Source organism: Archocentrus centrarchus, chromosome 10 (assembly GCF_007364275.1).
Source record: "Archocentrus centrarchus isolate MPI-CPG fArcCen1 chromosome 10, fArcCen1, whole genome shotgun sequence".
Taxonomy (NCBI): Eukaryota; Metazoa; Chordata; class Actinopteri; order Cichliformes; family Cichlidae; genus Archocentrus; species Archocentrus centrarchus.
In genome coordinates this window covers 12,660,142-12,675,242 of record NC_044355.1, presented here as the reverse complement: position 1 = coordinate 12,675,242, position 15,101 = coordinate 12,660,142, and the positions used below count along the sequence as shown (strand labels likewise).

Genomic DNA, 15,101 nt, shown 5'->3' with positions numbered 1-15,101 from the left:
TATTGATGCTGGCAATTTCTGTCCTCTTATAAACATAAAATAGGAAATAAAAATGGCCTTTTTTGATTTTAAAAATTATTTGAAAGCCCACGTTTCTTACTGTACAAGGGGAAATTTGCAGAATATCAAGTGACATTCAAAATCTTTTATGTATTCTGCTTGCTCAGCTTTTTTAATGCTTGTAGAAGTTGTTTAGGTAGCTGCATTGTTCTTATTCCTGTAAAAAACAGTGGTGGTAGTGTTGCCCTTCAATCCTCCTTTAGCCAGTGAAAGCTGTGCCATAAATTGTCTCTCTCTTGTTCTCTTTCTTTCAGACAACATTCCCAGTGACGCCCTCTCTGGCAACGAGCCCCAGCATGGCATTCAGTCCATATCTGAGCCACATGGGCCCAGCAATGGGCTTGATGCCTGAGCTGCTGCCCAGCACTCCCCTGCTGGTCCCTGGAAGTCCTACCGGTCTGGCAGCCATGGGAAATGGCACCTCCGCACAGAAACATGTGCGCACAGACAAGCTGGAGGTATGCAGCCTGTGTGCAGTTGTTGTGTTTCTATGTTTGGCCAAAGTACGATGAAAGGTGAATGTTGATCGGTGCTCCCTCTCCCCCTTACAGGTTTGCAGAGAATTCCAGCGCGGTAACTGCACGAGGGGTGAAAATGACTGTCGCTACGCTCATCCCCTGGAGGCGGGCATGGTAGACTGCAGTGAGAACTCGGTCATTGTCTGCATGGACTACATTAAAGGCCGCTGCAGCCGAGACAAGTGCAAGTACTTCCACCCCCCAGCTCACCTGCAGGCCAGAATCAAGGCTGCACAACACCAAGCCAGTCAAAACACCCCGTCCTCAGCCTTGGTGAGTCCTTCTCTGCACTGTGACAGGGACAAACTCGCAGAGCTCTTTGTCCTTTTTTAACATATGAATAATATGTTAAAATATGAAAACTTTTTCAGCTGCTTTCTATGATTTTCAACTAGAAAATGAAAACATAAATACATGCTTGTAATCCCAGTGTAAACCATAATTTTGTAATTCAAGTGCAGATGTTCAGCTTTAATTCAGTTTTCATCTCAGCCGCCTCCAGCTCAGCCTCCTGTCTTTTTGTCAGTGCTACCGTCTCCAAACCATACATCAGAGCAGGTCTCAGTACCATCTTGTAAACCTTCTCTTTCACTCTTGCTGCTATCCTTCTGTCACAAATCACCCCTGACAGTTGTCTCCACCCACTCTACCCTGCCTACCCTCTCTTTTTCACCTCTGTTGTGCACTGTCTGTTGCTTTGGATGGTTGACCCCAGAAATTTAAACTTGTCCACCTTCCCTTTTAAATTTTATCTATTCAACAAATTTCCAGACCTTTGCAGGCTCTTTTAGATCATAGAAGTCACAGCTGGCCTTTTTGTTCTTCAGTGTAAGCAGTAGTTCATACCTTGTTGTAAACATTGTGTATTTACATTCTTGAAGGTGTCTCTTGATTGTAGACTTTGACAGTGATGCTCCTGCCTCCTCAAGAGAGTTTTTGACTCGGTTAGATGTTGTGAAGCGGCTTTTCTTAACCATGGAAATAATTCTGTCATCATCCACTTTAGTAAAGTACACGGTTAGGTTTAGAAAAAGATGATGTTTTTTCTTTAAATAAAATGGTTCTAAATCTTCCCTGCCAAAGACTCTCAACAGCATATGTGCTCCACACACAAAATACTTATCACTGAAATTAGTTTCCAAGATGCACTAAAAAAAACAGCACAACATGTGTCTGTGCTTTGTTCATGATTATTTTGCATTTTGCCACAGGACCAGGCTAAAGTAAAATATCACCACTGTGAAACAGCAGATTTTCTTTCCCTTCTATATTGTTCACTGATACAATGAAAGATCAGTGTATCACTATATCCTGCTTCAAATAAAATTATATAGTCTAAAGGGTTTCTTTTCATCACATTATCTGCTTGCAGCTGTGCATATGGTTGGATCTGTACTTTCAGTGTGTGAAAGTCTGTAAGGACTAAAGTTATTGGTGTGAGTAATCTGTAATTATTGAAAGAAGATACAAATCATAAAAATGAAAGGAAACATAATTTCAAAGCAATTTAGGTTTTGTTTTAACTTGCTACGTATCTTCATTAACGTAGGGAATTGCTGCTGTAACTTCTCTAAATCAGCTGAGATCATTAAAACATATTCCTGCATCAGCCACATCTTACAATAATGGACTGTGTGTTAAAGTTTTATATCTATATATCTTGGTTATCGTCCACTGCAGTTTGATGATTCAGCACTGGCCCCATTAGAGGACAAAATAGAAATTCCATTTTGCTCTTGGCCTGACCTCTGGGCTGTCCTGACATGCTTTGGCTAATCTTAGATACTCCAGTGCCCTCTTGTGGTGGTAAAAAGCATCCATGTAATGTAGATGGTATAGCCAAATATCAATTACAGAGGCAACCGAGTGTACTCTTTACACTCACTACCTACAGGAACCAGTGTTGAAAGATAACCACTATTTTCATTCATATGCTCCTCTTCATGGCCAGGGTCTGCCTCCGGGGGCCGTGCAGTCGCTACCAAAGAGACCCATCTTAGAGAAGAGCAATGGAGCTGCTGCCACTGTCTTCAATCCCAGCATGTTCCACTACCAGCAAGCCCTGGCTAACATGCAGCTCCAGCAACCAGCCTTTATCCCCACTGGTGAGTCTCTGAAATATTAGCAACACCAGTGTTTACCTGTCATACATGTAAAAGGCACCTTGGGTTCATAAACCGTTGGACCTTGAGTCAGAAGTGGTCTGTGTACACAAACACAAAGGTTAGATGACTGCCGGACCGAAGGAGTTGCTGGTGCAGTGCTAACAGTATGCATGCTGTGTCTGTACAAGGCTTCTCTGCAGTGTTACGCTCTCTTCTTTTCCACTGTCTGTTGTGTTGCTTCCATCTGATTCACTCTTGCTTGGCGCGTGAAGAAGCCATAAAGTCGGAGGGCACAGCTTACAGTAACAAACACATTAGAGGCCTATACTACGAAGCAGGATTAGAGGCTTAGTGAGGTAACTTCAGTTTTAACCCTGGGTTTTCAGTGTTACACAAGTGATTCATTAGTCACCATGGTAGCCACGTCTGTAGACCTAACCACCACATAGGAGACCACGACCGACTGACTAATCAATTGACTGGAGAAAAAAAAAATTGCATCACCATGCTAGAAAACCAAGTGAACCTTAGTGTGCAGGTAGCAGGAGGCTCTGTTTTATAGAAGTTTTTTCTTTCCCTGATAAGCACCAGTAAGAAATATAGATCCTTAAGCGCAACCGTAATGCTTGTTTTTTTCTGCTGAAAGCAGTTTTAAAGCCATTTTGTTGCTCTGTAAGCCTTAGATAATGATCTGATCCTGGAATAGATCACTTAAGCCTTGTTGTCAATGACCTTTTATAAAATCTGCACACACTTGTGCTAAAAACACTTACCGGAATTGAATTGAATTGAATTCTGTTTTTTAATTGTTCATTACCTGCTCTCAGACTGTTGTACACAGTTGGGCTGCACCTAAAAGAAAAAGACTACAGTTGTCTTATGCACATCAAGCAGCAGCCTATTAAGCATAACCACCTTCAGGCTGATTGCTGATTGTTACATTCCCCAGGAAGTCTGGGGGATTATAAAAGTGTCCAGAAACAAGGAGGCAAAGTTGACACAAAAATAAAGGTTTTTAATCACAGTTAAACTGAGACAGCCAAGCTGCTATCGCCACATAAACAGAGAAACATAACAAAACCTAGAAGTTTGACCAACTTCTGGATTTTGTATAAAACACTGTTTCTGCCACTGAAAAACCTTTAAGGACAACAATCCTGTCTGCAAAAATTTTGCCTAATTGTTCATTGGTGTCAACTGCTGAGTGTGGTACTAACTGAAAAACACTGAGTAAGAGCTGCTAATATCAGGGTAAGTGAATCCAGATAAGGAAAAGATATGCTGGGGTGTGTTGAATTTGCTTTGTAGTACAGGCACAGGAATATAATTTCATGTCTGGAACATCCCAGTGAAAAGCTGAAGATGCCATTTAAAGTGATAAAACATCACCTATGAAAACCTTTGAACATGTATGTTGACATGTATGGGTAAGGTGTAAACCCTGAAAATATATTATGAGGAATGTAAAGGAACAATGGTTAGTGAGAGGCCATTGAATGAATTATTGATGAGCAAAAACACCCACATACTGCACTTATTCTGCGCTCGAGGGAGAGTATATGTGCACATACACATTTAGTAGGCAGTTTTTTCCTCAGTTCCCTACTTGAATGTCATTTTCTTCACTAAAACATTCAGACCTTTGAGGTCCTGTCTCTGCATCAGCTGAAAGTGATCAGTGTTTACACCTTCACTTTATCAGCAGCTCACATCAGTGTGTCTTTGTGTGTTAGTACACGTATGCACTAACTGTGACAGTCTCCATGTTGCTTGCTCGTGTTGCCTGCACTAACCTGAAACTGTGGACATGCCTTGACCTGCTGTCTTCTTCTTTACCTTAAATTTGTTGTCATCTGTGTCTTGTTTTATGCACGTGTTTGCATCAAATGTGGCAGATCATAACAGACACTGTATGTGTGTTAATTAGAGGACTACATGACCATATGGGTGACTGTGTTTTAGCCAATTAACTACAAATTTAGTACTAAATATGGGGCGAGGAAGACACAGAATGCAATTAAAAAAGCAGAGCGGCCTAAACCTGGAAGCATTATATGGACAATGACTTTTTTTTGGCTGTTTGGCAAAAGAAAAGAGTTTTTCTTGAGTGTAACTGAGACAAAACTGAATTCTTTGATGAACTGAGAATGAGAATTGACTGTTCTCAGTTGCTAAAGTCATATATTGAATTTCTGCATCCATTTTAACAAACAAGTCTTAAGTGCAAGTGTTTAGGCATGGATTTACTTGAACTGTGTGCCAGCTCCGGTAGCTCAGGCTGCTGGGGAAGCAGAGAGTGGAAAAAACCTTATCAGCTTCCCGTCAGTGTCTGTACTCAGAAATGAAGGGACTCCCCATTGGCTCTCCATCTTCCTTAGACCTATCAGACGTTCAGCGAAATAGGGCTAAAGTGCGCCAGTTGGTTTAGAGGAAGGTTTTACGGGGTTTTTGTTAAATGCATGAGACAAATGGTGACTAAACTGATGTAGGAAATGTCATAATGTTGTAGTTTTACAATAGAGGATTCATTTATGGCTGAGATCGCTGCTGTTCAGAGTTATATAACAGTGGAACAATAACAGAATGATCCAGGGTTTTTATTCAGATAGTTTAGGGCTGAGCTACCAACAGTGATAAGAAGCACAGACACACACAATAGACTGTCGGTCTATCTGAACTGCAGATCTTGTAGATTAGAATCACAAAAAGTTCCCTGAAGATATTTTGTCATGCATATGTCTGCGTGTGTGTTTCCTAAACTTCAGCTCCAGCTTTACTGCATTTATCAGTGCTACATACTGATATTAGGATGTTAATTCATGACATTTGGAAAATAATTTCTCTTGACATAAAAGCAAAAAAAAAAAAAAAAAGCAAAATATTTTCTGTCTTTGTTGTTATAAATTAAAGTAAAATATGTTTGCAGGATGGTTGGAGTCCCTCTTTGCTTTTTTTGTTGAATTTGGTCCTCTTGTGAGTTTTCCAGCCTAAAGTGCATTTGTATATTTGTGTTGTTGTTGTTGTTGTTGTTTTTTTTTTAAAAAGGTTCAAAATCTCAGTAAAAGAGGTCAGGGTATTCTGACTCTTAGTGCCTTATATTGGACATTGCATTAAAAATCAGTCAGTGTTTCCCACTCGATCTCGTCAGAATCAGCTGATTTTTTTATTTATTTATTTTTTTTTGTAAAATGACTTTGGTACTTAAAGTTTTCAAGACTTTGCCTTTAGATTGTGACACTTGGAGTGGGTGTAAAATGGATTTGGTGCAGTTTTTAACAGAACTTAAATGTGTCTTTTAGACCTGAAAATGTGCCTAGCTTGTACTTTAATAAGTTATGGGGGCCCAAAAGGAGGGAAACATGGATTAAAAAGTGTCCAATTTCGACCCACTTCTATGTACTGTAACTCGGGGAAAAAAATGTTCATTCTGTGAAGGTAAAATTTTGCATGGCTTCATTAAATATGTTAAAATTATTGAAAGAAAAAAAAGCGGTTCTGAGTGGGTCAGGTGAGAACTTTTTTTAGATATGGTTGATTTTATAAATGCATCTAACTCCAAAAATAGTCAATCCTGCAGATGTGGTCAGAAGTTTACATCCACTCATCATGGGCATGAATGTCATGGTAATTTGGGGCTTTTAATGACTTCTTTGAACTGTTCTTTTCCCAGGGTGGAATGATTGTATAGCATACATCTTTAATGACTGTAAAAAAAACAAGAATTGGGTGCAGTTTAAATTTATTTGGATTTTCTCTAATCCATACAGAGTCAAAAGTATAGATACAGGCTCAAATATATACATACACCCCAGCTAATATTTGGTTAAATGTTCCTTATCAAGTTGTACTTCGACCAAACAGTTTTGGTAGTCATCAAAAAGCTTCTGGCATAATTCTGGCTGGATATTTGACCAGAATTGGTGGACTTCATTTAAATTGGTTGGGTTCCTGGCATAGATCCAGCTTTTAAGCATAGTCCACAAATTTTGAATAAGGTTGAGGTTGGGGCTGTGGGTGGGCCATTCCAGAAGCTTAATGTTAGATTTTTTTTTTTCCATTCTAAATTCCAGTCCAAATTTCAACTGTCTAGCTGTTGATTTGAGGTGAAGTTGAAGAATTTGGAGGTAGTCCTCCTCCTTCATTATTCTATACAGTTTTTGCAATGTACCAGTACCACTGATAGCAAAACAGCCCCACCACATGATACTACCACCACCATGCTTAACAGCTGATACAGTGTTCTCAGGTTTCAAAGCCTCACCTTTACTCCTCCAAACATACCTCTTGTCATTGTGGCCAAATAGCTCAATCTTTGTCTCATCAAACATTTGTCCAGAAGGCATTTGGCTCGTCCATGTGGGCAGCTGCAAGTTTCAGTCAAGCTTGAAGGTGGCGATTTTGGATTTTGTTTGGCATCCTCTTAGTCCATGGTGATATAAAACTTGCTTCAGTGTGGACAGTCATGCTGGTGTTCCAGCAATTTCCAGTTCATGGCAGGTTGAGCCTTGGTGGGTCTTGGGTTGTTCCTGAATATCCTAACCAATTGCCTATCATCTGAGGGGGGGCGTTTTGGGTCTTCTTCCAGACCTTGACAAAGTGGTGACACATTTGAATAACTTGTACTTACGTACAGTTGTTTGAACTGATGCTCTTGGAATCTGCAGTTGTTTGGAAATGGCTCCAGGAGACCTTCCCAACTTGTGTAAAACTACAATTCTACTTCTTAGATCTTCACTGAGTTCCTTGGACTTTCCCATTGTTCTGAGTATTGGTCAATCCAATGAGTGCTGTCAAACAAATCCTTTTTATGCTGGCAAAGAGAAACTACCAGTTGTTGTAAATCATGATCACTAAGTTAAGTCAAGTTAAAAGACATTGTAAAACCTTCATCACCACATATTGAAAGATTTAAGTGACTGTATGTATTATTTGAGCCTGTATGTATGCATGGATTTGAAAAATTACAAAATAATTCCAAACTTGTGCACCCAATTCTTACTTTTTAAAGTCATTAAAGATGGATGTTGTACAATCATTCCACCGTGAAAAAAGAAAAATTCAAAGAAGTAATTAAAAGTCATTTATACTGACATTCATGTCCATGATGAGTGTATGTATACTTCTGTCCACACTTCTACATTTCTCATAATGCAACCAAAAACATCTAAAATCCACTGCTTTCACTGTGTAACAGGTTTTCTGTTAATGGGTCTGCACACAGAATCTGGTCATTACATTTGTAGTAAGGTTTAAATTAGGTGGAGCTGTGTTGACTTTAACTCATTGTACTAGTAAAAGTGGTAACAGTGTTTGGTGTTCCTCCTCTTCATGTTCGACAACACTAGGAAAGCGGATGAGGTGCACATTAGTCCCAGTGTTTACGTACATCCTCACCATCCCCAGTTGAGCTGTAATCAAGCAGCAGGTGAAAATATCTTTGGGAGTGTCACAATACTTTTGGCCTTGGTCACATAAATCTGTGTCCACATGACAGCAGGTAGGCAAGACTGAAAAATATCAGCATACTGTGCTCTTCACTTCAGCTTCATTCACCACAATCCGCTGTAGCACACAGCACAGTCTATACTACAGTAAGAAAAATTAAATCTCAAAGACTGTAATGATTACTGTAAAGAGTTCAAAGGACAGAAGAGACTGGAGCACATTGATTAATTCACAGCCTTTAACGGTGAACACTTCAGTACTGCTGTGTCTGATTGGACCAAGATATGAGACAGCTAATTATCTTGATTGAGTGTAATTGTAGTAACAGGATTTCAAATCTATTATATAATGAATCCATAGGTGGATTTTTGCCACTATCAGTGTCCAGTAGCCACACGGCCCAGCATCCTACCAGAGATAGTTAGAAAGTTAAAACTATTAAAAGTCCACTGTAACAGCAAAACACAACAATCAAGTAACCCATCTGAGCTAGAGGGATTAAATCGTGTCTGAAAAAGTATAAAATCAATATAAAACTACCTCTTAAATTAGATTAAACATGACAAATTCAGGTCTTTGTTTATGCTGAGGATCTCCACTGTGTTCATTCAAGGTATGAATCCAGTATGCCTTCCTGTGGAGCAATGAGTTGATATATATATATATATATATTGGTCTGTTGGTCTGACACACACCAGTCCACAAGTACATGTTAAAAGTAGCATCCATCCTAGATAGGATGTGTGCTGTTACAGTTAATGAAAGCTTTAATGGGGTATTTTTGCCTGATGTCTGAATTAGAGCATCGTACACAGTGGTCAGAAATCTGCAGTTCGATTAGTGTGTTGTTTTTCTGGATACTGGACACAGAACTAGACATAGGACTGTTTCTTGCTAATGCCAGAGTTGCAGGCATTGATATGGGTTTAAAACTATTACTACTACACACACACACACACACACACACACACACACACACACACACACACACACACACACACACACACACACACAGTACTGCTGTTTTCAGACTTGTTGGTCTTCATGAGGAGTAAACTGATTTTTGATTTGTCCCAGCGCCTTTGGTTTGGTTAGCAATTTAATAATGATTATAGAAAGCAAATCACAGTATTTTAAATTTTGGTGTTTTTAGCAGCTTCAGCACAGGACATTCATGAGTTCAGTGCAAAGATTGCCACAAAATCACTAAATTCTCAGGATTACATTGTAGCTGGGGGAACAAAAGTATTTCCTTTGGATCATTTGCTCTCTCCATACACATGCTCCGTCCATTCAATACAATTATCAGATACTCCAGTCTGATTAGATTGTATGACTGTGTATTGCCTTGTTTGTTTAACTGCCATTTGTTGGTGAATGATGCATTTTCTTTTATTTTGTAACCTGTCGGCTATTCAAATATGTATTTTTTTTCCTTTTTTCTCTGATTTCGTTTGCATGTGTCCTGATACTTGTTCATCCTGGCAATATCACTTGATTTGTGCCATGACTTTTGATCCTACACATTTTGCCATGGTAACCATATCATTCCTGTTCCCCTCCCCTCCCCTCCCCTCCTCCCTCCCTTCCTCCCCGCCAACATCCTCGTCCTCTGTCTTTCGTCTGACTCGCCCGAATAAAAAGTTCCCATGATGCACGGTGCCACCACCTCCACTGTTTCGTCGGCCTCGACCCCAGTCACCAATGTTCCTTTCGCTGAATCTGCCGCCTCGAATCAGGTTTGCTCTTTCATTTCAGTCCTCTTTTATTTTAGCTCTGTAGGATCTGAGTCCTGTTCACTGTCTGCCTGTAGTGTCACATGTTATCTTCACATTTCATCTCTCCTCACGTTTCTGTTTGTTATGATGTGAGCAAATGAAAACAACTTGTTTTGAGAGGAATCTTAAAATACACAACTGTTTTCATCTGAATGTCTTCGTTTGGTGTTGAACCACATCATGTCTGTCTCAGTCGTTATTGTATATTCTATGGACATAAAGTCTGTGGCCTGGCATTAAAGCATGCCAACTCTCATCACTGTTAAAAAATTTAATAGAAAAATAAAAATCATGTTTGGTTAACTGCAGTATTAATTGCAGCTTTTTAAAATCAAACAGTGACTTAATTTGCTTGGATACACCCTATCAGTCAAAGGTTTAAGAGCACCCTCATTATTTCATTTTTTAAATAACTTTGAACAGTACAAAGGTTGGCATTGCATCGCTAAAAGAAAACAGGATTAAAGAAGCTTCAGGTCATCACAAGAAAGGGGGGGGGGGGGGTGTAAATTAATAGAAAACAGACCTTTTTCAGAGTTTTAGAAAACTAGTTAAACTCAGAAACCCTCTGTCTGCACTGGAACAATCTACACCCTCTGACCCATCATTAGAGCAATTTTCACTGCAGGATCTTGCTGTATATAGCTATATACTGTGTAAAAAGATGAGAAAAAGTAACAAACAACGAAAGACAGACTGGTTGGTCCAGGGTTCATCCTACAGCAACACAGAGACCTGAGACATCTGAAGAAAAGAACTAAACAGAAGGTTGAACTTAAACCCCATTGATTAACTGGACAGAATAAGCTTGCAAGTGCAACATACATACGCTCCATTGTGGAAAGATTGCTACAACAGAGACTTTGTAAAAGTCAAAAAAACAACAAACAAAAAAAAAAAAACTGAATTTAAATCTATGAGAGAATTCATCAACAGCAAATATGGTGAAAGAAGTAAACTTCCCAGGGGAAAACAAATGCTTGTTAAAACCTAATTTTGGGGCAAGGTTTTAAGCAGCTTTGCCTCTTGATTCTTTAAATGCAGTTTTTATGTCTAACAAATGAAAGATCCACGGTTTTATCCCAGGAGGAGACCCAAATCCCTTACATCAGGTTACGTCAGGAAGGGCATCTGGCTTTAAAATCTGCCAGATCAAAGAGGCAGAGCCTCCCGCTGTGATGGCCTCTTTCGAATGAAGGAGCAGCCAAAAGTGGCTACGGTGTTGAATAAATTTATTAGACCACGGTCATAAAAACAGAAATTTTAGAAATCTGTCAAAAACTTGTTTAAAACAAAAAAATATATTGTTATTTATTGGGCAAATAAACCATATTCACATTTTTATAGTCTAATTTGAGCTGGCACACAGGACTTCTCTGAGAAGTCAGAAATTAGTTAAGCATAACGTTCGACCGCTAAAACATTTTTTAAAATATAACTGTACATAACTGTAATTTGGCATCTTAACCAAAAAATAATAATGTGCATTACTATTTTTTTTCAGCTTTTTTGTAAAATGGTCATTTTAAAAATTCACGGATTACAAGAATAATTATATTTTAGCATTAAATATATCATTTTTATTAAATACCTGGTGCATACTGGTGTTTTAACTGTTCCAGAAACACAAAAATGGTAATTACAATACTGTTATTTTAGGGCCACTATAGCATAAACCTTATATTGGGTGGTGGTCTAATAAATTTGTTAAGCACTGTAGATTGGTGAAATTAAAATGAAAAAGTTTTGGTAAAGCTTCAAAATAAGTACCCAGAGGCATTTCAATATAGATTCTGAATGGTAAGATTTGCTTCCTGAAAGACTATGGCCACAAATGTGCATGGCTGCTTGTAATCGCTTGTATTATTTATTTATTCAGAGTGCACTGAGAACACTGTGTAAATGTCCTTAATATTCAGAAAATATAAGGTGTTCTAAAAACCTTTGATTGATGGTGTTTGCAGCTTTCTGTTACTTCATCTTATTCATTCACTCCTATGTTACATGCTTTAAGCCAAACGCTTTTATTTTTGCCAAGCATGATTGGGATTGTTGTGATTGAGCAAAAAGAACAGGTGTGCAAAACCAGCAGCAAAAATGTTTCTGTTTACATCCACATTTTAGATTAAACCAAATGCTAAACTCTACTATGTACAGTTGTGGTTCAGAGCTTTACATCCACTCATCATTAGCATGAATGTCATGGTAATTTGGGGCTTTTAATGATTTCTTTAAACTGTTCTTTTCCAGGATGGATGATTGTACAGCATATATCTTTAATTACTTTAAAAAACAAGAGCTGTGTGCACAAGTTTACAAGTTTTCTCTAATCCACACAGGGTAATAATATATATACAGGTTCAAATATATACATATGCTCCCACTAATATTTGGTTATATGCCTTTAGTAATTTCCACCTTGACCAGATGCATTTGATAGTCATCAAAAAGCTTCTGTCATAATTCTGGCTGGATATTTGGCCACTCTTCTTGGCAGGTTTGGTAGAGTTCATTTAAATTGGTTGGTTTCCTGGCACAGACCCGTATTTTTAGCATAGTCCACAGATTTTCAATGGGGTTGAGCTCGGGGCTTTGGGAAGGCCGTTGCAGAAGCTTAATGTTAGCCTGCTTTATCCATTCCAAAACCAGTTTAGATGTGTGTTTGGGATCACTGTCCTGTTGGAACACCCAGTTGTGTCCAAGTTTCAACCATCTAGCTGTTGATTTGAGGTGAAGTTGAAGAATTTGGAGGTAGTCCTCCTTCTTAATTATTCCATCCACTTTGTGCAATGTACCAGTACCACTGGCAGCAAAACAGCCCCAGAGCATGATGCTACCACCATGCTTGACAGCTGATACAGTGTTCTCAGGTTTGAAAGCCTCACCTTTACTCCTCCAAACATACCTCTTGTCATTGTGGCCAAATAGCTCAATCTTCATCTCATCAAACATTTGTCCAGAAGGCATTTGGCTCGTCCATGTGGGCAGCTGCAAGTTTCAGTCAAGCTTGAAGGTGTTGATTTTGGAGCAGGGGCTTCTTTCTTGGTCGGCACCCTCTCAGTCCATGGTGATATAAAACTCACTTCACTGTGGACAGTCATGCTGGTGTTCCAGCATTTTCCAGTTCATGGCAGGTTGAGCCTTGGTGGGTCTTGGGTTGTTCCTGAATATCCTAACCAACTGGCTATCATCTGAGGGGGACAGTTTGGGTCTTCTTCCAGACCTTGACAAAGTGGTGACACATCCGAATAACTTGTATTTACATACAGTTGTTTGAACTGATGCTCTTGGAATCTGCAGTTGTTTGGAAATGGTTCCAAGAGTTCCCAACTTGTGTAAAGCTACAATTCTACTTCTTAGATCTTTACCGAGTTCCTTGGACTTTCCCATTGTTCTGAGTATTGGTCAAGGCATTGAGTGCTGTCAAATAAATCCTTTTTATGCTGACAAAGAGAAATTACCAGTTATGGTGAATCAGGATCACTAACAAGAAGTTAATAGGCGTTTATAAATTAAAAGGCACTGTAGAACCTTCAGCACCACTTATTAAAATATTTAAGTGAGTGCATGTATATATTTCAGCCTGCATATCTACTTTTGACCGTGTGGGGATTAGAGAAAATCCCAAATAAATTCATGTGCACGCAATCTTTTTTGTTAAAGTCATTAAAGATGTATGCTGTACAATCATTCCACCATAGAAAAAGAACAGTTTAAATAAATCATTAAAAACCCCAAATTACCATTCATGCCCATGAAGAGTGGATGTAAATTTCTGACCACAACTGTAGCTTGTAATTTCTAAATGTAATTTTCATGAGAAGAACTAAATATTCAGTTTACCAGCATTGTGTCCAGGATTTTAATAAACATCTTCTAAAGTTTTTAAAATATATTGCTAACTAACCCACTGCTATTAGAAATGTGCATGACTAGTCGACTAGGCACTGAAACCTTGCTAGACAGCAATAGAAATACTAGTCAAACTGCCTATTCATATTCTGTAAACTGTTGTTTCTGAGATGTTACAGCCCCTCTCTCTCGCTCTGTGACTCAAAGATGCAAACAAGCAAAGTTGTAAAGTGAAAGAGAAAACAGCCATAATAATACTTATTTTATATCTATATCTATGAAAACAACCTCAATGCTAACTTGACTGTTTGCTTTGACCATAATTTTAAAAATCCATCATAATTAGGGGCAGATGTCTATAGTATAAATAAATATTTTACACACATTTTACACACATATTTAAGTATATAAAATAGTCTCCGGCAGAGGTCTACCTTTAAATATTTGCGTCTGTAAGAACTCACAGTTCCTCTTCCTCTCTATCTTCCAGTAGACCCCTCAGAGCTTCTGACTTCGGATCCGGTGGAGCTCCAGTGCATTCCCATGGAAACCCATTTCTGTCCCGTCCCCAAACTGCTGGTGGCGGCTCCAGTGGCACTAAACTCAGTAAGCCTTTCCCGAAACCCCAGTTAAAGTCCCTGAAACCCGAGCACTGCAGCAAACATGTGCCTCGCCCACAGTGCACACTGACTGATATCATGTTGTGAACGTAAGAGAGCTGCGATGGTTCATGCAATACAAACCTGGACGTATTACCGTTGCTTTAAAGCAGCCACCCTGATGCATACTGACTTGATCAGGCTGAGCAATAGAGCTCCCTCGTCCTTACAGCCATACATGCCCACACCTTAAAAGTGCAGCAGACGTGTGCACACATAAACACACACATATATTCAAGACTGAATGCCCTTTACGGGTCAGAGCCATCACATGAGGCCACCCAACATATTTGACTGTTCCAAAGTCAGAAAGTTCATTGTAGAAAATTGAGACAGACCAGCCACTGGTCTCCAATCATGACATGCTGTCAAAGTGAAAGAGTGTTTCATATCATGTCACGTTTACATTTAAAGATGAGTGAAAATGTGACGTTTGTGTTGTACCACGTGTACCGCTCAGTTTGTCATCATGGTCTCATCTTGCCTGGTGAAACGTCAGTAAGGGGTTGTTGTTAATTTGTTTGTGCCTTTAATTTTTCTGCTCAGCTGCAGAGGAGACTTAGTTTCCCAAAACAATTTAAAATAAGATGTTATTTAAATTAAAGGCAGAATCAGTTACATAAATAGAGTGTATGAGTCTGTAGCTACTATTGGGATAAAGTCTACTGGTTGCAGTTGAACGCC

At 39.1% G+C, this 15,101-nt stretch overlaps 1 protein-coding gene across 1 annotated transcript in view; it reads left to right on the top strand.

Annotated features, from left to right (window-relative positions):
- Window positions 1-14,381, top strand: part of mbnl3 (muscleblind-like splicing regulator 3) — a 38,664-nt gene extending 24,283 nt beyond the window's left edge. Inside the window, exons 4-8 of the mRNA XM_030739002.1 lie at window positions 315-518; window positions 612-851; window positions 2,530-2,683; window positions 9,773-9,867; window positions 14,249-14,381. Coding sequence (XP_030594862.1) covers window positions 315-518; window positions 612-851; window positions 2,530-2,683; window positions 9,773-9,867; window positions 14,249-14,251 — 696 coding nt within the window. The 3' untranslated portion in view covers window positions 14,252-14,381. The remainder of the gene's footprint in view (window positions 1-314; window positions 519-611; window positions 852-2,529; window positions 2,684-9,772; window positions 9,868-14,248) is intronic.
- Window positions 14,382-15,101: the final 720 nt, after the last annotated feature.